Genomic DNA, 23,697 nt, shown 5'->3' on the forward strand with positions numbered 1-23,697 from the left:
TAAAGTGAAATTTGTACCTTTAGTGAGGCTAGTGGATGTTCTGGACCAAGTAAACTCCAATGAAAGGAAGCCAGATCTTCATCAGGCAGAATGTGATTTCCTGGAATATAAACATGGATAACATAAAAGCAATCATCTTAAGTAACATAGGGAAACTTTCAAAAGTGCTGCATATTGTCACCTATAGTAGAAAACTTTCAAACAGAAACTGAGAACAACTCTTCATCTCTTAACATAAAGCGACATACAGCAGGCAGAATCTTTGCAGCTGCTTCAAGAATGACGGGAATTTCTAATGCAGTCCCAACAGCATTCAACCTAAGAACTGCATAAAACTGAAGCAACTTCACAGCACAGTATTAAAAATAAACACCAGTTTGCAAAAGGTCAGTCTGACAATGTCAGAATATCAAATACCAATTAGATTCAAGTTTTCATTTGTTCATGAAATGACTATAGTCCAAGCTTTCATCTGTTCATGAAATAGCTATGGTTCAAAATTACATAAAAACACCAAATGTGAAATCTGCACAATTATAAAATCTTTCTTAGCAAGATTAAATGACAATGACTGCTGATTGTAACATGAATCAACACCCTTCTCCCATAATTTCCATCACCACCCACAAACATATGTGAAAAGGCCCATCCTACAGTAATACTCATGAGGCCATTAAGCTGCTCATCCTATCACCAGTGCTGTCACAGTCTACAAACAAAACTATATTCAATTGAGAAACTATATTTGGGGGTAATACTCTGCTTTCATAATAATGTTCGTATGCCTGGTATACCTGATCTTTAGTAGGTTAGCTATCTCATTGAAATCTCAAAGCAGTAATTTCCTAAATAACCATGATTTTTATAACATTACTTAATCACCTCCACATTATGATAGCAAATTCATTAATTTGCTACTAACAGAATGCAACACAAACTAAGACCATTTGGAATATTGCTACGTTATAATATAGGTTGAGCATCCGTAGTCCAAAATGATGTAGTCTGTAAAATCTGATGTAAAATCTGAAACTTTTTCAACATCAACATGATGCAAGTGGAAAATTCCACACCTGTGCTCATAAGATGGGTCACAGTCAAAAGGCGGTCAAAATGTTGTTTCCCGCACAAAATTATTTAAAACGTTTTACAAAATTACCTTTAGACTATGTGTATAAGGTATATATGAAACATAAATGACTTTCATGCTGACTTGGGTCCCATCTTTAAGATACTTCATTAGGCATATGCAAATACTCCAAAATACTTCTGGTCCTAAGCATTTCAGATAAGGGACACTCCACCTGTATTCCAAACACACAAACACACAAGCCAGAGGTACTGAACTCCCGTGATGTCCAAATGAGCAAATCTGAACCGTAACTGCTCAGGTTTGCTGGCTTGATATTGTTTTCCCCTGTTAATGGATTGCATAGAATTTCACGGTGAAGAATGAAGTGTCTGGCCGGGCACGGTGGCTCACGCCTGTAATCCCAGCACTTTGGGAAGCCAAGGTGGGTGGATCATGAGGTCAGGAGATCGAGACCATCCTGGCTAACACGGTGAAACCCCAACTCTACTAAAAATACAAAAAAATTAGCAGGGAGTGGTGGCAGTTGCCTGTAGTCCCAGCTACTCGGGAGGCTGAGGTGGGAGAATGGCGTGAACCTGGGAGGCGGAGCTTGCAGTGAGGCGAGATCGTGCCACTGCACTCCAGCCTAGGCGACAGAGCAAGACTCTGTCTCAAAAAACAAACAAACAAAAAAAGAACGAAGTGTCTGAAATTTTGGAAGCTTCAATTCGAAATAATATTAAGGCAACTCCAACATTAGTAACAGTCCCTGTGAAAAATTGGGGGGTGAAATAAATGAATATTCCAACATTCCTAAAACAAAATACTTTATATAGCTATACTTTCCATTACAGAAGGGAAAAGAAAAATAAGCTTTCTCATTTGAGCACAGTGAAACTTTTCCAGCCTGGCCAACGTGGTGAAAATTAGCCAGGTGCGGTGGCACACACCTGTAATCCCAGCTACTCGGGAGGCTGAGGCATGAGAATCGCTTGAACCTGGGAGACAGAGGTTGCAGTGAGCCAAGATCGCACCACTGCACTCCAGCCTAGGCAACAGAGAGAGACTCCATCTCAAAAAACAACAACAACAACAACAACAACAACAAAAACTTAGGAGCTTACCTATAACTTCACTAAACTTTTTGAAGAGATTGCAAGCCCTAAATTAAATTGACAACATATTGCAATTGATTTTGTTTTTCATTTATTTCAAAACTTCATAAACAAGCTAGAAAAGTATCAGTTGGCATCATCTTCCAAATACCATATTCAATGTTTCTTAAACAAGATAAACAAGTATTCTTCCATTTTTCAAATGAGCTAAGGCATCCATATTCTAAGAGCATATGATTTTCACATTCAAAGTCAATTAATATGCCAAGTTATTTTACATAGCATTTAAGCAAACATGGAACTTTCCATATAATGTGCCACCCCCATACTCACTTTTAACATCAGAGGAAATATCCTTTTATATTTTAATATTTGAAAATATATTTAAAAGATTTGTTTTAATCCCCAAATCCCCAAAGGCACAAGAGTTCCCTTACTAAGCACTGTATTTGAGATTAGATCCAAACAAACACAAGTTGTGAAATCACAATTTTGTTGACTGACTCATATAGTAAAACATGAAATGCTTTCACAAAATAACACATAAAAAATTATGTGGCCAGGCGCAATGGCTCATGCCTGTAATCCCAGCACTTTGGGAGGCTCAGGCAGGTGGATCGCCCTGAGCTCAGGAGTTGGAGACCAGCCTGGCCAACATGATGAAACCCTGTCTCAACCAAAAACACACAAAAAACTTTAGCCGGATGTGGTGGCATGCACCTGTAGTCCCAACTACTTGGGAAGTTGAGATGGGAGGATCACTTGAGCCTGGGAGGTGGAGGTTGCAGTGAGCCGAGATTGCACCACTGCACTCCACTCTAGGCAACAGAGTAAAAACCTGTTTCAACAACAAAAAAAGGCTGGGCGCGGTAGCTCACACCTGTAATCCCAGCAAAGACAGAGGTGGGTGGATTGCTTGAGCTCAGGAGTTCAAGACCAGCCTGGCCAACATGGTGAAACCCTGTCTCTACTAAAAATATAAAAATTAACCGGGCGTGGTGGTGGGCGCCTGTAATCCCAGCTTTCAGGAGGCTGAGGCATGAGAACTGCTTGAACCATGCAGGTGGAGGTTGCAGTGACCCAAGATCACACTACTGTACTCCAGCCTGGGCAACAAAGCAAGACTCCATTTAAAAAAAAAAAATTGTCCAAAGATATCTTAACGATGAAAACTTGAAAAGCACAGCCTCTGCAGCCCATGGGCTGGCAGTTTGCTGATCTTTTAAAGTTAATCTTTCCCTGCCCAGTCCCCATTTTCTGGTAAGGTTTCTAGGAGGTCTGTTGGTATACATCCTACAACTTATTGATTTAAAATGTACTCTCCTTTGAGACCGATTGGGAGAAAGAGAAATCAATAGTGCAACCGTTTTGATACTGAATATTGACAAGTGTCTCTTTGAAATAAAGAACCAGTCCCTCCAAAAAAATAAAAATAAATTGTGACTCCTTACAATTTCTAGTTGTGTAAAACTGTTTTGGAATGTTTATAAAAATCTTTCTGATAACTAGGCATTTCTAAAAATAATCCACAATATAATCCCCTCTTGAACAGGACTGGATTGGACTGCTAGCCTCTATAGAATATATACTGCAAGGGAGCACAGTAACTGAGCACTAGAGACCACACAGCTTCCCAAACTGGCCTTGTGTGTCCAAAACAGCCCCAAATCCCATCAGATTCATGGATTCTAATCACAGGAGTGCCTCCCTCCAAAATATGTTTACTTATATTTGGACACAATTCTTATAAACTAAGCAAACTAGAGCTGGATATTAAAGTAGGGTGAGACAAGCACAATGAAAGCATAAGAAAGGGTAGCTGACAAAAGAGCAAAGAAAGAAAACACACAATGCAAATATAAAGTGACAGACAAATATATTACTTCTTGGGAATTTTTTTTTTTTTTTTTGGAGACAAAGTCTCACTCTGTCTCCCAGGCTGGAGTGCAGTGGCACGATCTTGGATCACCGCAACCTCCACCTCCCTGGCTCAAGCCATTCTTGTGCCTCAGCCTCCCAAGTAGCTAGGATTATAGGCACCCACCACCATGCCCGGCTAATTTTTGTATTTTTAGTAAATACAGGGTTTCACCATGTTGGCCAGGCTGGTCTCAAACTCCTGACCTCAGGTGAGCCGCCCACCTTGGCCTCCCAAAGTGCTGGGATTACAGGCGTGGGGGCATTATTTTTAATTAAAGAAAATTAAAATATAATGTCATAGTTAAAACAAGATTTCATCCTTTCTGGGTATTCAGCATAAGGAATTCCTCCAAGGAAATTTTTTAAAGACATGTATACATTTACTTAAAATGTAGGTGTTGGAAACAAGGTACGATAGCTTATTTTTGTTTCTCTTTTAAAGTAGTGAGTGTCCCGAAAATGAGGTGAAAACATAACCATTCTAACCCCATAGCATATTTTCTTCTACTATAAACATAATTTATGTCAAAGGTTTAAATGTCTAATTTACATAGTGACCATGTGTTGACATCTGTGATTTAGAATGTTAGTTTTCCAAAACCTTAAATGAGTTTTTTCACAAAATTAATCTGAACAATTCCTGGATAGAACAATACCTCAACAAATACTTAAGAACAAAAGTAGCACATTAGCTATGCCAAAAAATAATACGAAGCAAGGAATGCTAAGGAAGAGCCCACGCCTTGGTTCTTTTCAATGTGTGATACATATCCAAAACATTCAAGCACAGAAACACTTAAAAGATCAATGTGCTTATCATATGGTCACTCCCTTATAAAATATTTTCACACTGCTCCACCTACCTAAGAGAGCAGCAAAAATAGGAAAACGATTTGGATTCAGGTCCAGTTGCTTGGCAACTTCATGCATCAGATATTGGCTTGTGGTGAGACTTTTCCCGTTCCGGCTCAGTTTTAGGGCATGGGCACTGAAATAGTAGGGGATGTTGCACAGTGCATAATCAGAGTCATACGCAACCAAGCCATGGAAACCATTCTCTCTGCAGAAACCAATCACTTCCTGATGGTGGTCCTCAATGCTCTGTGCAACCTGGCAAACGAGAAAAAAACTTCATCAGATGTAGGGTAACACTGTAGCAACAAGCTCAATAAGCAGAAATGTTTGCACAGAAGCTGAAAAATCACATTTATGAAAACTATCCGTGAAAGCCAAACAGTCAAAAAAATGCCATAATAAAGTTTGCAACACATTGCTCCACTAAGAAATTTCTGTGGGAAATCGCATTTAAATCATCTCCTGTCAGTAACTTATGATCCCATCTAGACTGTAAATCAATTTTCAATTCTTGTCAAGCTCAAAGATCACCTTGCTTGAAAATACACAAAGCCAGCTGACCCCATGACAGTATTTTCAAGAAAGAGAGGGGGAGAAAGACACAAGAAAATAAAGAGGTGAGAAAGGAGACAGAAAGAAGCCACCCACTGTCAATGAAATCAAAACAATTTCTTCAAAGTAGATCAAATGTGTCAGGTGAAATCATCAGAATTTAAAAAATAAAATAAAAGTATGATCCCTCGGCCTACCTGTCAACCAGTTCTTATCCTCCTAAGGCCTCCCACATGTGGAGACCATAAAAGGATGCACACGTTCACCCTCAATGTAACTGCCACAGGCTTATTCTATGTCCCACACACTATGTCAAGACTAGGTCTATATCAATTGCCTTTTCAGTGATGAAAAAATCTAAGACACCCTCTTTACTTCTGCTGAATCCCCAATGTAACATCCACAATACCTCGGATTTCCACAACACACGAAGGAGCAAGCAGAGAAGCAACACCTTTGAGAAGTCAAAGTCCCCTGGGCTCTCTCTAGTCCAAAAAATATACCAAAACACCTGGAAAAAATGTTCTAAATGATTTACAGTCCAAGACCACCAAATTCTCTCCTGCTGTTTCACATACTCATTAATCCAACTAAAATTCTGGCAGGTTTTTCGTTTCTACAATGGATAAGGTAATTTTGAGAACAGAATTTTAAACTAAATTAGGTGATTCCAATAACAATGGAGTATTAACTCTCCACAGGGCCTTGGAGGAGAAAAATGTGTGCCACCCTTAACCCCAAGTTTTTAAAACTACTGTCCAGTGTGTGGCTACATTGAGAGAAAGTTTATATTAAATTAAATTCAAAATTAAGTTCAAGTATTCAGTGGTCACAGGAGACCAGAAGCTAACATACTAATTGGACAGCACAGAACATTCTCACTACGTCAGAAAATTCTACTGGACATCACTGTAGAGTGGACCTCACTTCTCACCAACTTTCATAATAAAAGCAGTCGCCACATTTTGTTGGAAGGTTAGCTATAATGAAATCTCACTGAGAGGCAAAGCAAACCTTTTCAAGATGCATACGTAAAAGAAGAAATTACTTTCTGAATTCTCGGTAAATATTTCCATAAAAACATTTTACTTAATAAGAAAAAAACCAAACAACATCCAATCAGTCAAATAACATTCTATTCTTTAGAATAAGAAATGCTGTTTTATCCCTCAATCTAAAAACACTGTATACCAGCTAAAACAGAATAGATTTTTTTAAAATCCAAAATTAGGCCTGCTTCATCCTCTCACTTCTAGAAATGGTAATTTCTAATCCAAGTTCTTTACCTCAAATCTTTTTATTATGTACAACTTTACATTTACAGTGATTTTTAAACTATTTTAAAATCATTAGAAATTACTGGCTTTTTTCCAGACATCTTTAATAGTTAAGTCTGTACACTCTATTAAGAGACACGAAAATGAAAGGAGACAGTAAGTGACCACTCCCTTCTTGGCTCACCCTCCTTCACTCCTCCAAGGAGATCTAGAAAAGTCAGCTTGTTCCTTAGATTCACACATGTTGGGAAGGAAGCTGGTCAGAACTAAAACAGAGGCTAAAAGGAGGTGAGAGCCCAGCCCTGCCCACCTCCATCAGCAGGGAGTTCAGAGACAGCCAGCACTCATCTCCCAGCTTCACAGGGTGGTGAACAATGCCTGGGTGAGAAGGGGCTGCTGGCCCACGGTGGAAGCAAAGCCATCTCACAAGAAGAGGCTTTCTAACCAAGACCTGAAAGGAGGGGCTGGCCCTGGGCAGGACCTCCAAGGAAGAGTATCCATGCAGCATGGGCAGGGGACCTAGAAAGGTCAGGAAATGAGCCTGGCCTGTTGCCTGGGCAGAGGGACCCACTGTGTTCCAATCCTGGGATCAAGAGGAAAAGCGGGGGATGATGAAGTCTGAGAGTAGCAGGGATCAGGTCTAATCTGGCAGCTTTCAAGTAATGCTGTCAGTGTTGTAAAACAGCAGGCAATATATTTCAAGAGCTGTAAAACGTTCACACTCTTTAACCCGGTAACCTCACTCCAGGAAATAGAGCCTAAGAAACCAATTCACTAAATAAAAAACATTAGAAGCATAAAAAGGATCACGGTAGACTCCTAAGGGAAAAAAATAAATTACGGAGATAGACACAGCCACTACGCTGTACTGTGGAGAAACAGAAAAAGCTTAGGATAAAGTATTAAACAAAAGCATTTCAGAATACAATATCATATATACCCAACTATGTAAAACTTTGTTTGTGGTAAAAGGCTGGAAAGAAAAAGGCAAAGGTCAACATAGTTGTAATCAGAGTGGTGGAATTATGCCTTAAAAATTCTCTTTTAAAAGAAAAAAACCTAATGAAAAGCTGAAGAAGTACTATTATAAACCATACCTACACTCTGGTCACCTCTCTGCTACAGCACTTTGGACAAACTACCATTCTTTTACATATATGTCTCTCCAACAGGACAAGGGGCACAGCTTACGCATCTTCACGTCAAGGGTCTAGCTTGGTGCTGGCAGCCAGCAAGCACCAAAAAAAATTAAAAACTGCCCCAGTTTGGTGTTGCATTTCATGGTTCCCCAAAGATTCCTTAAATTAACAAATTAAAACTAGTAAGATACAGTCTATCCAGTACAGGCCAATATCCAGTAGAACCTCATAAAACAAAGGTGGTAGCCGGGCGCAGTGGCTCACACCTGTAATCCCAGCACTTTGGGAGGCTAAGGTGGGTGATCACCTGAGGTCAAGGAGTGTGAGACTAGCCTGGCCAAAATGGTGAAACCCCGACTCTACTAAAAATACAAAAAAATTAGCCAGGCGTGGTGGCGGGCGCCTATAATCCCAGGGAGGCTGAGGCAGGAGAATCTCTTGAACCTGGGAGGCAGAGGTTGCAATGAGTCAAGATCACACCACTGCACTCCAGCCTGGGCAACAAGAGCGAAACTCCGTCTCAAAAAAAAAAGAAACCAAAAAAAATACAAAAAAACAAAGGTGGCATGTGGGGCTTTTCACAATTACCTCCTTCCTCCACCCATAACAGAATTACCTATTCACTCAGAACACTTGATTTTAGATTGGCATTAAAAAGCAAACAATAATTCAGTACAACTCTAATTTGCAAATGATTAACCATACCATAATCCTTCCCAAAACCAGACAGAGCATTAAACAAACATCTGACTGCTAGAATTTGTGTCCTAAAACAAAAGATAAAGGACCACACCCATGAACACAGCTTCACACCTGCAGCAAAGGTAGGACCACTCCCAACCTGGCCTCAGTCCATCTTTCCTATCCCAAGTCTCCTGAGTAAAGAGGGTCGGGGGAGGGAAATCGGAGTCTACACTCCAGCTCTGCCCCAGATACCCAACCTGCCAGGACAACCTCCCCAACAACCAATGTAAAATCTCAGATCTCTACATTCCTTCAACTTCTAAAATTCTAGAACTCTTCCCTCTCGTTAAAATTAATTGTGCTTTTATCTGAGGAAATGCAACCTGGCATTAAAAACCACAAGAGTAACAGAGAGGATGTCCTTTTCCATGGGTGAATAATGGAAGTGTGGTTCTGCAGTTATTCAATGGGGGAAATGGGGGGGGGGGCGGTGACAGCAGATCTGGCAAAGAAAATCACAAAAAACTCTGAATGAAAGAGTTCAAAGTCGATTGCCTAGGGGTGGTAGGAACAAGATGACTCAGCATTTGTCGAAACTCATACAATTGTACATCACACAGAATAAACTTTAATGTATGCAAATGAAAAAACAAATCAACCTGGGTGTCAGGGGATGCCAGGATAGAATGCAGACTGACAAATCTATACAATTGTATTATAAAATGTATGAAATAGCCTCACTGAAACTGGTTGGGGAAAAGGAACTGCCTGAGTACCTGGGAAACAGTGCACTCGACTTGTGTAAGTATGCCTCCCAGAATCTGTGTTAACAATTCTGAAATTACTTTGCAGGAACACTAGGGTTAAAGCAAATGCTGTATGAGCCAGGTCCTCACTGTCAGAGAAAGAAACTACAAATAATCATGCAAAAGGAGAAGGCTAGAATGAACCTCGTGGTGCTGCATTAGCCATGAGACATCAGTGAGAACCGGTGTTCAGGTGAAAATACACACATAGGTGGGTACAGAAACAATGGAAGATCTGGTGTTCACACAGATCTTACACGGACCCCCAAGCAGCAGTAGCACCTGTAGCTGTCAGCTATGAGGGCCTAGACACAGAGACACCCCAGCAGCAGGACCCCACCAGTGCCCAGACCAAGGTTTCCAGGCACCTTCTCCATGACAAAGAACCGGGGCTTCTCTTTGGAAACAGCTGACACTGGAGCAGGAAAACACAAGGTGCACCTAAAGCATCTCGTAGGTCCAGAAAGCAAGGAAGCACTCCCAAAACAAAAGGATGGCATGTGTCACACGGGCCAACCCAAGAGAGCTCCCAAAGCCAGAGCCAGGACAATGCGAGCAAGGATAAGGCAGAACTGGATATAACCCCAAATGAATTAGTTATGACCCTACAAAAAGAGGACAGGAGCCCATAATGATATAAATAAATGATTAAATAAATGAAGGGGGAAGAGACACATTTTCCCTACAGAAGAATTCAAATAATACCATACAATTTTCCCCCCAGTAGGTAGAGTTTAACCCTATCCCCTTTGAATGTGGACTGGACTCATCTACTGCTTCCAAAGTATGAGGATGTTATAAATAAGCGAAAGGAAAACTGGTCACTGCAGAGCAAACACCCGCAGAGAGCTCCTTACCCAAGCAACCAAGGTCGGCGTCATCCAGTGCTAAGCCGAGTCAATGCCACGTGCCATGTGGGGTGCTGAGAAGCGCCCTGCACCTCTGGGCTATTCTTTTCCCAAACACACAGCCATAATTTAATAGAGAGAAAGCATCAGACAAACCCAAATCGGGGACATTCTATAAAACACCTGATTAGTACTCCTCAGAAGTGTCAAGATCACCAAAGACAAACAGAAAAGCTGCCCCAGAAGACAGGGGATGGAGGACACTAGAGGTCCTGACCAGGGTCCCGGAACAGAAAAGGACACTGGTGGGAAACAGATGAAATCCAAATGAAGTCCATAATGAAGTTCACAGTAGTCTACCAAGGGTATTTTCTTGGTTTAGATCACTGTGCCAGCTAGCAGGAAGTGAACATTCCCTGGAAGCTGAGTGAGGGATATTTGGGAAGTCTGTACTATCTTTGTAAATTTTCTATAAAATTATTCCAAATAAGTTTATTTTTCTAAAAAAAAAGAGTCAATATTCTAGAAGACAATACATCAGCTGAAAGACTATTTCAAACCACTTTATTAGATGAACAAAGTATAACAGGCACGTGAAAAATAAATCCTGGCCTAAAGGCAAGTTTCAAAAAGCCTATTATATAAAAACAGAAATCTTCCCACAGGTAGTCCAGTTGAAAGAAACAAGAAAACCTACAAAGTATGGAATTTGGTTACCAATTAATTTATGAGTGAATAAATGCAGTCAAACTACTAAGAATATTCGTAAGAGGCCCAATAAACAATTCCTTAAGATTTAAGTCAAGGAAAGCCTGGTTAAAAATCTGATCAAGGATATGAGCAGGGGTAAAAAGACAATACAATGCAAGGTTTGGGTGGGAATGGAAAAAAGATTCTGGGTTGCATCAAAATAACTTACAAGGCAGTTATTTAATTAAGAATAAACGTTAAGTACTGGGCTGAAGCTTTGGTCTGACAGACTTGAGCTCCCCTGCTGTTCATCTGGTCTTCTGAAGCTCCTTCCTGTTTTCCCTTCTCCTGTACTAAGCTACTCTCTCACTCTTATTCATCTGCTTCTTCTCTTCCCTGGCCTTCCAATGCCTGGCTTGGACTGGGCATAATACAATGAAATGTGTACTTCTAGTTCTTAATGTTAATCTCAGAAGTGAGTTAAAACTATTAAACGCAATGTTCAGATTATTTGATTTTGAACCCCCTCGAAGAACAAAATGACGTAAAAAATTAAGCCCTGAAAACACTTACTTACAGGTAGCCCTTCAAAGGGGGTAAAGTCACCCACCAGAGGTAAATCAGACTTCGAACTATGAGCTGCCTCCTTGCTGAAAGTCCCAGGCTAGTAGCCACTGAAAGTATCTGCCATTTTAAAAGCACCAGGCCTTGATTAATTTTTGTCATGGCTACCATTTCCACTCTATCAAAATGCAGGCTTCAAGATCAAGGAAGTGAAACTCTAAAACTCCTTCTGTAAACAACCCCGAGGAGCATTCGGCTTCAGCTCTTGTGAAGTGATGAGGGGGCTAGCATCCAATACAACACTCTAACCTGGGGCAGCCAGGATGGGAATCACAACACTTCTCAGCTTCTTCCTCCCTGTCTACCCCCTCCCCAAGAAATATGGTAGGTGTCATTAGTGTTGACAAGTTTAAGAAGTGGCAAAAGGGCCCGTCTCTGGTCTCAAGAAAGTACTCTGTACTTCGATTTACAATGATAATTTTATGCCACTATAAATTTACCAAATATACCTAGGTAAATCTTTTTATCTCAGTAGTTTTACATTTCATCATTAAAAAGGCAGATATATCAAAACTCAGGACTTTTACAAAGAATAATGACTAAAAAACTCCCAAACTTACTTGGCAAGTATAATTGTTTATTAATTCTGAAACACAGCTACAGGAAGACCCCATAAGAAGAAAAACTTGACACTGTTACTCACTCCTAGTTTCCAGTGAAAAAACACTTCTACAATGAGGTTTGTGTCTCTGGCACCAGGTAGGTGAACTCCACTGCCTACTTTAATACTTTCTGTACTTCCATTTCCTCATCTGTAAGAATAATAGTATTCCTCTATCTCATAGGGTAGCTGCGATGATTAAATATACTACATGTAAACAGCTCAGAAGCATTCACAAATAATAAGCGCTTGACAAATGTCAGTTACTATGTACTTTTAAGGAAGCTACGTAAAAAGGTTTCTTTATACTTTTCACACAGGACCTGAAACACTATGGGTTCTCATACATACATTTTCTGACACTAGGAAAACATACCGTTAATGTGGTTTTTCTTCAGAATAATTTTACACCAGTTCAGGGAACAATGTGACACATCCTCCAGCCAGCTAGCTGATTTAGAAGATATAAAACAACCTGACATAAGAGCGTATAGGTCCACCTAAATTATTTTGTTTTAAAAAACAACTACCAAAAAGGCAGTCTTCAGCCTCTTCCCAATGGGCAGTCAATAGGTATGAAATGGGAAAAACTAACACTGAAGCTTCTGTTCCCTACTCTAGTCCAACTGAAGAATAAGAACATTTAAAAAAGTCAACTCCAATTTGGTGGCAGATTTTTGTTGCTGTTTAAAGGGCAATTTAAATGTTATGACACATAGCAGCAATGCCTCTAAAAAGAAATCTCTCTCTTCAGGTAAGCTGAAATCATAGCTGAATAAGCTTATCTTATATATCTCATTTAGAATAAATGAGAATTGGGTACAGTGATCTTAAAAACAAGGAAAAACATTTCTTAAAATACGGGAGTGGGACATGAAAAGATGCTCAACTTCACTCATTATTACAGAAATATAAATCAAAACCACAATGAGACACTGAATACCTCACACCCATTAGGATGGCTACTATTTTTTAAAAAAAGAAAATAACAAATGTCAACAAGAATATATGGAGAAAAACAGATTCCTTGTGCATTGCTGGTGGGAATGTAAAACAGCGTGGCCTCTTGGGAAATAGTATGGTGATTCCTCAAAAAACTGAACGCAGAACTACCCTAAGATACAGCAATTACACTTCCAGGTTGAAAAAATGGGTCCGAAGAGATGTCGGTACACTCATGTTCACAGCAGCACCATTCACAATGACAAAAAGGATGAAACCCAAGTGTCCACCCACTGATGAATGGATAAACAAAATGTGGTCTATCCAATACAACAGAATGTTACTGAGCCTTAAGGAGGAAATTCTGACACGTTACAACATGTATGAACCTTGAAGACATTGTGTTAAATGCAATAAACCAGACACAAAATTACATATACTATACGATCTCATTATATGAGGCTCATCATAGGGTAGACAACTTCAGAGACAGAGAGGAGAATGGTGGTTACCAGGAGCTGGGGCATGGAAGAAATGGGGAATTACAGTTTAGTGGGTACACAGTTTCAGTTTGGGATGAGGAAAAAATTCTGGGAATGGATGGTGGTGATGGTTATACAACAATGTGAATATACTTAATGCCACCGGGGCCAGGCGTGGTGGCTCACACTTATAATCTCAGTACTTTGGGAGGCCAAGGGTGGTGGGTCACTTGAGGTCAGGAGTTCAAGACCAGCCTGGCCAAGATGGTGAAACCCTGTCTCTACTGAAAATACAAAAATTAGCTGGGTGTGGTGGCAGGCGCACGCCTGTAATCCCAGCTACTCAGGAGGCTGAGGCAGGAGAACTGCTTGCACCCGGGAGGCAGAGGTTGCAGTGGGCTGAGATCACGCTACCGTGCTACAGCGTTGGTGACAGAGCGAGACTCCATCTCAAAAAAATATATATACTTAATGCCACTGAACTGTACATTTAAAAATGGTTAAGTTGGTAAATTTTATATTAGGTGTATTTTACCACAATTTTAAGAAACAATAATAATAAAAAGAAGGGTATCTCCCTGTCTTCTCAGAAGGCCTAGGTGCTTGGCTCCGAAATTAACTTCCTACTTGTAAAAAGGCAGAGTTTTCCTTTTCCTTTGATTAACGACAATTAGGATGTATGTAATAGTTTGTATCTGCCAGGCTGTATCAAAGGGTGACACTTCTTTTTTGCTTTCGCAATCTCTTTAGCACACACTGCTTGTGATGTGATCACAGTCTGGTTCAATGGTTATTCAATAATACAGGTTAGGTGTCCTTTACTGAAACACTTAAGACAAGAAGTGTTTTGGATTTCAGGCTTTTTCAAGTTTTGGAGTATTTGTTATTATGCTTACCAGTTGAACATTCTAAATTCAAAAATCAAAAATCCAAAATGCTCCAGTGAGCATTTCCTTTGTGCATCATGCTGGTGCTCAAAAAGTTTTGAATTTTGGAGCATTTCAGATTTGGGATGTTCGAATTATAAAACTGCTTGATTTTTCCCTCTAAAAATATTAATAATAATAAAGGAGTGATGTCATAAAAGAAATGCAAATTAAACTTTACAAACTTTAAAAATAAAAAAATACAATGATAAAAGGAAGAAACACACACATTATTTGTATTCAGAATCTATTTAGCTTACTCTAGTAATCTAATGACTCAGCTAAATCCTAGTAATATCATTCTTATTAAAATACCATTCCAAAATCTAAAACATAAAATTTCAATTTTCATAATTTAGGAAAAAGAACCACAGGTTGATACTATTTATTTCAAGATAGTAACACTTGCAAACTCTTCATAGGTCCAGGAAATTAAAACACCTCATCCATGGAGTCTAGTGACCCCCTCCAACAGTCTGGGCTGGCTTGTTACTACTATTCATAAATGTGCTCTAGCTCAGAGGATGAATGATGTACTTCAGACCTGTGAAGTCAACCCTCCAGCAATAAACCCTCTAGTATACTTTCCTGCACTAACCAGTAAAACACCAACATGGTAAATTCATCCTTTCAAGAAAGTTAATTGATTCCAGAGACAACTGAGAAATGCCAAACGACTGGCGCATAAAAGTACCGTTTCTAAATCACAGATCCTAAACTCCATAATGCAGATTGACCATCACCTCTGCAAATACTGCAGTGGGTCAAGTTCAACTCTTTTACACTGTCCCCTAAGATGCCTAGAAACAATGTGTGATAAAGCCAGGTGTAACAAGAGGAAAGGTGGCTAAATGCAGCCCATTTCCTGAAGCAGTCACCTATTTTATGCCCTCAACACATCTCCTAAGTTAAGAAGCATAAAAGGTTTATTCAAAGATAAAAGCTCTGCACCAGGTGGCCAAGCTGACACCAGTGATTTTGGAATTAACTCTAGGGGGACTTTAAAACTTCTGCTTCCTACCATCTTTCTGCCATCACACTTCCTCGCCTGTAACTGGTGATTCATATCCATTCATCAAATATTTTCTGAGCATGTACTACACACCAAGTATCGTTCTAAGAGCTGGATAACAGGCAAGGTCTTCATCAGATTTATTTCTAGAGAAAACATAAAAATAAGCAAAAATGGGGCCAGGCATAGTGGCTAATGCCTGTAATCCCAGCACTTTGGGAGGCCAGGGCGGGTGGATCACGAGGTCAGGAGTCCGAGACCAGCCTGGCCAACATAGTGAAACCCTGTCTCTACTAAAAATACAAAAATTAGCTGGGCATGGCGTGCCTGTAATCCCAGCTACTTGGGAGGCTGAGGCAGGACAATCACTTGAACCTGGGAGGTGGAGGTTGCAGTCAGCTGAGATTGTGTCACTGCACTCCAGGTTGGGCAACAGAGTGAGACTTCATCTCAAAAAAAAGCGAAAAGGAAATAAATGATGAACTATATGGAGACATTTAGATAATTTAAGAATATTTTTATCTGAACTGTGATTCATTTAAATGCCTGTTTTATTTAGAAAATTCTGCCTATAAATCTACTGGAAAGTAGTCTAAGTTTTCAAATCCTAAAATCTCTCTTCTTCATGTTACGCGATATTTGACATTTATTCCTATGGTGTAGTGCTTATTAAGGTTGGAATGTGTAATGTGTTAATTAGTTTCTTCCTATTCATATAAATTTCAGAAAACTAAAATGAAGAACAATGTCAATCTAAACATGTTAGACATAGGAGGAAGTATACCTGCGTGTATTTTGATTCAGAAAATTAAGTTGTAGTTTTGATTACTTTCTTCCTGGTGTACTTGGACATCTCTATCGCAAACATTTATATGACTTTACAAAGGCATAAAGCTTAGAATTCTTTGATTTGCTCATACCAAGATTTCCTTACCTTGGCACTACTGGTATTTTAGGCCAGATTATTCTTTGCTATGGGGGCTGTTCTGTGCACTGTAGAATGTTTGGCAGCATCCTTGGCCTCCACCCAATAGATGCCTTCAGTTAACATCCTCCCCCAGCTGTGACAACCAAAAATGCCTCCAGGCACTGCCAAATGTCCCCTGCCAAATGTCTCAACTGTCAACCCTACTTGAGAGCCACTCACAGGTCTTCACTGAGTAAACATATTGTTCTACAGTATTAAAGAAAGTTCCAAACAAGAAAAAAAGGATTTAAATGAACCTCCTCAACCCAGAGGCTATAGGCTCCCTGAAGGTTTCCTTCCTTTCCTGTTCTGTTCACTCCGCCAGGCCTGGGCATTAACAGGCGCTCAAACATTTGCTGAAAGGAGAATTAATCACCATTGGGAACCAGTCAGAAAAGAGAGTATGAGAAATTTAAGATTAAAAAAACAAAACAAAACTTAAGTAATGGCCATTGATCCAGATTTTGAAATAATTTAATTTGTCTGGCTATATAATGGAATGCAGCAAATATTCTGATTAGAGTTGAGTGCCTATGCTAAGCATAATGGGGTACAAGAGGAGTAAAACAGTCCCTGGCCTCAAGGAGCCTACGGGTGGCTGGGGGAGGTAAATATGCAGTTATGCAGGTAGGTGCAATACAACAGACTAGAATGTCCACTGCAAACATACACCATGCTGTGTGTGTATTCCCAGTCCACTTTTTCAAGTATCAAGAGATTCCATGAAGAAGGCTGGCATTTGACATGGGCTTTGAAGTATAAGTAAAATTTTGATGAGCAAAAGTAGGACACAGTACAGTAGTTAAACAAGAGGGAATGACATAAGCAGAAACTGGATATTTCTTGGGGAAATAGTGACCAGTTGGGTTGGGAACATTTTAAAAAGTACAGTAGAGGGATTGCGAAACATTAAGTAAGGTCAAATGAGTTCAGGTCGCAGGAAGGTCTACAAGTCTGAATAAGGAATTTGGACTTAATGGTTTTGTTCAAGTCCCAACAGGAGAGTGACCTCCCTGAAGATGTGGCCGTCTACCCTGCCAAAGCCGTGCAAGATTAGTTCCACTGGGGCGCGGGGGTAGGTGCAGAGGCCATTCTTACTGCTACCTACAGTAATACAAAAGTGTAATGACATGGAATTTACCTATAGTATATGCCTTGCATTCTATTTTTCATTCTATTTTACTCTGTTATTTTTAAGTAATGGCAAACATCCAATAATTTGGTTTCACAACCCACTGAAGGGTTTGCAAAGCATTTCTTCGACCTTTTGGATAAATATGGTGAATTCAAATGTTGGGGGTACTGGAAAAAAGGAAGAGTATAACAGTTAAGTAGGAGACTACTGAGCCAGAATTGGCCTGGTGTGTCATTATTCTAGGGACTGGGAGGATGGGATGCTGGAATACCAAGCATGACTCTATGGTGGTAGAGGGTGTAACTCTGAAGTGAGTGGTCATGAAGTTCAAGCTAGTTACAGCTAAAAAGGAAGCCAACAGAATGGGAAAAGAGAAATGGCGGAAGGCAAGCAGGGGACAGACGGTGGGAGCGGCAAGGAGTGACAGGGACACAGCGTTCAGAAGTGTTAAAGGTGGGGTCACTTTTCTCACTAATTATATGGTCCAAGCTCTGGAGTATCTAAAGTGCAATTAGAAATTCACTCCAGTTGCAGAATCAGGATGCCAGATGAGAGAGGTGAAGAGTCAGTGTCTGTGTTGATGGGACACAGTATAAATAATATATAAGTATGTAAAACCAGGTGCTGAAGTGTTTGAGGACAGTGAGGCTGTGCCTTGGAAATGGTGAGATGTCGAATAAACATGTAGGTTAGCACTCACCTCAAAATATGTAATATTGAGAAGTATATAATGAAGAATATACTATGGAAGTGGCCAAGAGGATTGTGGCATTTAAGGAAACATCATATTGCAGTAACCCCAGGAAATGGAAGCATTTTGATCATTGAAAAAGGTTCAAGGAGGCAGACAGGAAAAGACAGAGTGGTTTTTGATAGGTTTAATTTTAAAGTAAAAAAAAAAAAAAAGGAAGAGATTTAGATGACCATGATAATTGTTGATAAAGATCAGTGCTCAAATAACAAATTGGTGGCACAAGAGCTGAAGCTAACTTAGAACCAAGTTTTCCTTCGCTTGGCATTTTTAAAATGGAATAATTTTTTTAAAAATCTGGGTTTCTGGCTTTCTTGCAAAGTCTGAAGTTCTGGCAATGTTGACTCTATGGTCCTACGTGGCTTTTAAAATGTGCATACCTTTAGCTCTACTGTGTGTATATATCATGTGTATACCATCTGTCGGGGTTGGATAAATTATGGAATACTATTTAGGGACTGAAAAGACTTAGAGCTCTAAGTATAGACATGGAAAGATTTCTTACAAATAAAAAAGCAAACTGCTGAATAACGTATAGTGCAATCACATTAATGTGAAAAAATGGAACCATATTATAATAATATATATTATATAACTTATGACATAAAATATATGGCCTACACAGCCACTGTGGAAAATATATGGCCATTCCTTAAAAAGAAAAACAGAATTACCATATGACCCAGCAATTCTACTTCTGAGTATATACCCAAAAGAACTGAAAGCAGGAACTCGAACAGCTCTTTGTATACCATGCTCATAGAAGCATTATTCATTATTCACAATAGTCAAAAAGTGGAAGCAACCCAAGTATCCACCAGTGGATGAATGGATAAACAAAATGTGGTACATATACAGAGTAGAGTATTACTTAGCCTTAAAAGTTAAGGAAATTCTGACACAATCTACAACATGAAAGAAGCTTGAAGACATTATGCTATGTGAATTAAACTAGTGACAAAAGTAGTACAACAGAGAAATATATACAATGACTAGTTTGAGGTATAACATGGTCAGTTTTGAACCTTAAAAATCTTCCAGTCAATTAAAGGTCCTTAAGAATAAGATGTACTGTCAGTGTCCAGGATCTACTGATGGACATTTTTCTTCTGAATAGAAACATGACTGTTCCTATCCTAACTAGAAAACATAGCTGAAGCAGTTAGCTATCGTAATTGACCTGGGGGTGAATTGTAGGTAGGCACACCCACAAAGTATTCTTACACAAAGAAGCTGAACTTTGACTTTAGCACTCCACTTCCGTCTTGAGGTTACTAATGACTTGTCCCCAGATGTCACTTAATCACTAGATCCTGTTTTTACACATGAAAAATGGGGTAACAAAGCACTCTGAGGATTAAATGAGATGGCATATGTGAGAAAGGACCTAGCAAGCACCTGGTCTGATACCAGTTCATTCTCTTCCCCCATCAAGTATACATGAAGGGAGACCATCATCTCTAAATACAAACATGTAATTATGCTAACCATGAAAATTCTAAACCATAGTCTAACCTCGCATTCTTCCACTGACTTATAGCATGAACGCCATTTTATGTAAGAGCATTATTTAACAAAATTCCAATGGAAGCAAATTCAGAAGATCTGAAGGACTTTATTATAAACCCTTACACTGATACCACAAGTCATATAGCAGAAACATTTATGAAAGCTCCAGTGACTTCATGCCACTAAGATTTTAAAATAAACATAAGTCATTCACTGAAGTTTCAAAGGTTATAATGACCCAAGGCACACAAGAGGAAATACTGTCCAAGTAACTAGCTAAAGCCAAGTTCAAATTAGGCTATTTTAGGACCTACACAAAACTAGTCAATACATAGGCCAAAGTATTATTATTATTTTCATTGTTCTGGCTGTCTTTCCATGTAGACCAACTTCTAATGGTTAAAGAAATACAATTACTACTACTGAACAAAAAAATACAATTACTACTCTGTAAAAGAAATAATCTCTAAATCAAAAAAGATTTCTCCTGGCCAGGCGCAGTGGCTCATGCCCGTAATCCCAGCACTTTGGGAGGCCGAGGCAGGTGGATCACGAGGTCAGGAGCTCAAGACCAGCCTGGCCAAGATGGTGAAACCCCGCCTCTACTAAAAATACAAAGATTAGCCAGGCATGATGGCAGGCGCCTGTAATCCCAGCTACTAGGGAGGCTGAGGTAGGAGAATCGCTTGAACCCAGGAGGTGGAGGTTGCAGTGAGCCGAGATCGCGCCACTGCACTCCAGCCTGGGCGACAGAGTGAGACTCCATCTCAAAAAAAAAAAAGATTTCTCTAAGCAAAGGTAACAGGAAATTATGCCCCTCTGCCAATTTACATAACACTAGAAAGCACCAATAAGATGCTTAAAGTTTTTATAAATGTCTCATTTACTCAACATTATATATACTGAATTGTTCATGTCAATTCCTTTGCCAGTGGTTTTTACTTAATCTTAAAAAAATTATCATATGATAAAATTAACACATTTACTTTGGATGAATAGTTCTGATTTTAATGTATGGTAGCATCACCACCATCAGAATACAGAACAGTTCCATCACTCCACAAAGATCTCTCCTGCTGTCCCCTTTATGTGTACATCCTTCCCCTCCTCTACTCTCAGCACCACTGAATTGGTCCCCATCACTATAGTTTTATAATCATCCCTTTTGAACCTGGCTTCTTTCACTCAGTATAAAACCTTAATTAAATATTCATGCAAGTTGTTACCTACACCAGCAATTCCTTCCTTATTATTGCTAAGTAGTATTCCATAGTATGGCTATACCGTAGTTTAACCAATCACTTATTAAAGGATGCTTTGTTTCCACGTTTGGGCTATTATGAATTAAGCTGCTATGGACATTTGAGTACCAGTTTTTGCACAAACAAAAGTCTTCATTAGGAAAATACCCAGGAGTGGAATTGCTGGATCGTATGATAAATGTATGTTTAACTTTATAAGAAAGTGCCACTGTTTTCTGGAGTGGCGGTGCCATTCTGCATTCCCACAAGCAATGTGTAAGGATCCAGTTGCTCAGCATTCTTGCTAGCACTTGGTATTGCTCATATTTTTTTCTCTTTTAGCCATTCTAATAGGCATGTAGTGATATCATGGTTTTAAACGTTTTAACCACTTTATGGGCATCTTTTATTAAATGGTATACACTGTTTCAATCCCTTAAACAGAGAATGCTGAATATTAATTTTTATGACTCAAAATCATCCTTTTACAATAAACATTGTACTACCCTCAGGGACCAAGGAAGTACATAGGGTTGTTTTCCTTTTCTTAAAATAGCCCCAGAATTATGTTTGCTTTTTATAGCTTTTTAAATCTCTCTTGTCACTTCTTGCTATTAATGGTGCTCCTGCCTCTGGCAGACTCTCCTCTTCATCCTCTTCTCAAGCTGAGTTTAGAAAATAGATAACCAAGCTTGTTAGAATTACATATGAAAAGAGGCCAGTCCATGAGTGAGAGAGCTTAAAGGATTCTTCAGTGAGGAAAGCAAAAGCACCCCCCTACACCCGCCAACCCCCCACATCACTGTACCCAAACTTCCTGACATCTTGCTTGGTTGCTGAGAAATTTCTAGTAGCTAAATCTCTTAGGCACTTTTCAAAAAGGTAAGGTTGCCAGCTAAGAGACCACCAAGTAATTGAGTCATTACAATATTCATTTTGTGCAATTCGCACTATAATATGACCCTAGGTCAATAATTAAAAGCTTAGCAAAAGCAAAATACAGACAAAATTATCCCATTATCCCGTGTCCAGAAACCTAAGTGAAAAAGACGATCTTAAATAGAGCTTAAATCTAGTTTCCAAACACTGACACATTGGTCTGAATTCTGAGCACCTACTAGGTGTGCGAGGCATTCAAAGGGGTGCAAAGATAAAGAAACTGTAGAATTAAAAAGAACTCAACAGTTCTTTAAAGATACAGTGACCATATGCATACATACTGATTCTAATCCTAAGTAATATTCACAGTGTTCCCTTGAAAGTCGCTTGACTAGTTAAGTAGAGAGCTGCGCGGTTACCAAAGGCAAGTCAGTGCAGCTCATCCTGTCTTTTAAGTAGTCTTTTCCATCTCTGAACAAGACTAAACTATGAACACTTTTACGCTCTATTAGGGAGATGGATCGCTTCAGACAAATGGCAGCACCTTACTTCCCTGAGCGCCGCAGGCTCCGATTCAGAAATTAAAAGGCAGGCACTTCCTCTCACCCGAACTTCCCTGAGGAATGGCAGCTGTGTGTCTGCCAGGCGCAGGGGCCAATCGGGACTCTGCCGGCCGCCTCCACCCACGACTTAAACACCATCTCACCAATTGCAACCGGATCGTGGGTGGGACTTCCGCTATCATTTTAGGCTTAACTACCACCATCTCCTCGCGGGCAGTGGGGGCAACCGCGAAGACAGAATTTCACAAACTTTCAGCTCCAGCAGTTTCAAGGAAATGTCAAATGACAAGATGGAAGACCGAGTGGCAAGAGCTAAGACAACAAAAAGGCCCCCAAAATTTGTTTTCAAGAAAACCAATGAAAAAAGCAAGCAATCAGAACGTGAAGTCCAGGATCATGGATGTGCTTATCTTCACAGTCACTGCTGGGTCCTGAAGTTCTCCTCTGGCCCAGTGCCAGCTGCGAAGCCCTCTGCCAAAGGGCCAGAGGAGGCCGGTGATATAGAGCTCTGATTACCCACCCGTCAGGGCACCGCTGAAGGTCACTGAATACTTAGTGTGCACCCGAAAAATAAATCCTGCGAGTTCACGCCCGCGTAGTTCGCCCCCTGATTTTGAGCGACTCCTTTCGCATGGGATCTACAAAACCGAACTGCCTTAAAGACCTCTTTCACACGGACGTGAAGTCACAGAACTGACAAAATCCCATCCTGTCAAAGTGCACGGGTCTTTGAAATCTAACACAAAAAGCCATAGAAAGATTCTCTAAACACCCTGTACTAAGAGGAACACGGACAGGGCACTGCGTTCTGAAGTAGAGGCCAGGGCACTGGCCCTTAGACACGTCTCGCTGTCACCGGGCTAACAACATTGGCAAGGGCGGCGGCAGCAGCACTGATATTTGCAGACCCCAAGGGCTCTGGCGAAACCCCCTCTATTACTCTGTATCCTGCGTGCTTCCAAGATGAACCTGTTGCTGGGAAAGAACAGGCTAAATTAGAAAAGGGAGTATTTTGTCAAAGTTGAAGGTGAGTGATAGCCTGCCCGCCTCAAATCGGATGGGAAAAACCAAGGATATTGGGGATGATGACACTGTCGCCTCCGAATT

General features: G+C 40.0%; 1 protein-coding gene across 9 annotated transcripts in view; it reads right to left on the bottom strand.

Annotated features, from left to right (window-relative positions):
• FAM120A (family with sequence similarity 120 member A) overlaps positions 1-23,697 on the bottom strand; it is a 113,987-nt gene that overhangs the window by 89,474 nt on the left and 816 nt on the right. For all 9 annotated transcript variants that reach the window (XM_034967765.3, XM_055091743.2, XM_034967759.3 and 6 more), the window contains exons 2-3: positions 4,971-5,217; positions 18-100 (exon numbers count right to left, since the gene is read on the bottom strand). In XM_034967765.3, the coding sequence (XP_034823656.1) occupies positions 18-100; positions 4,971-5,217 (330 nt within the window). The remainder of the gene's footprint in view (positions 1-17; positions 101-4,970; positions 5,218-23,697) is intronic.

This window comes from Pan paniscus, chromosome 11 (assembly GCF_029289425.2).
Source record: "Pan paniscus chromosome 11, NHGRI_mPanPan1-v2.0_pri, whole genome shotgun sequence".
Lineage (NCBI taxonomy): Eukaryota > Metazoa > Chordata > Mammalia > Primates > Hominidae > Pan > Pan paniscus.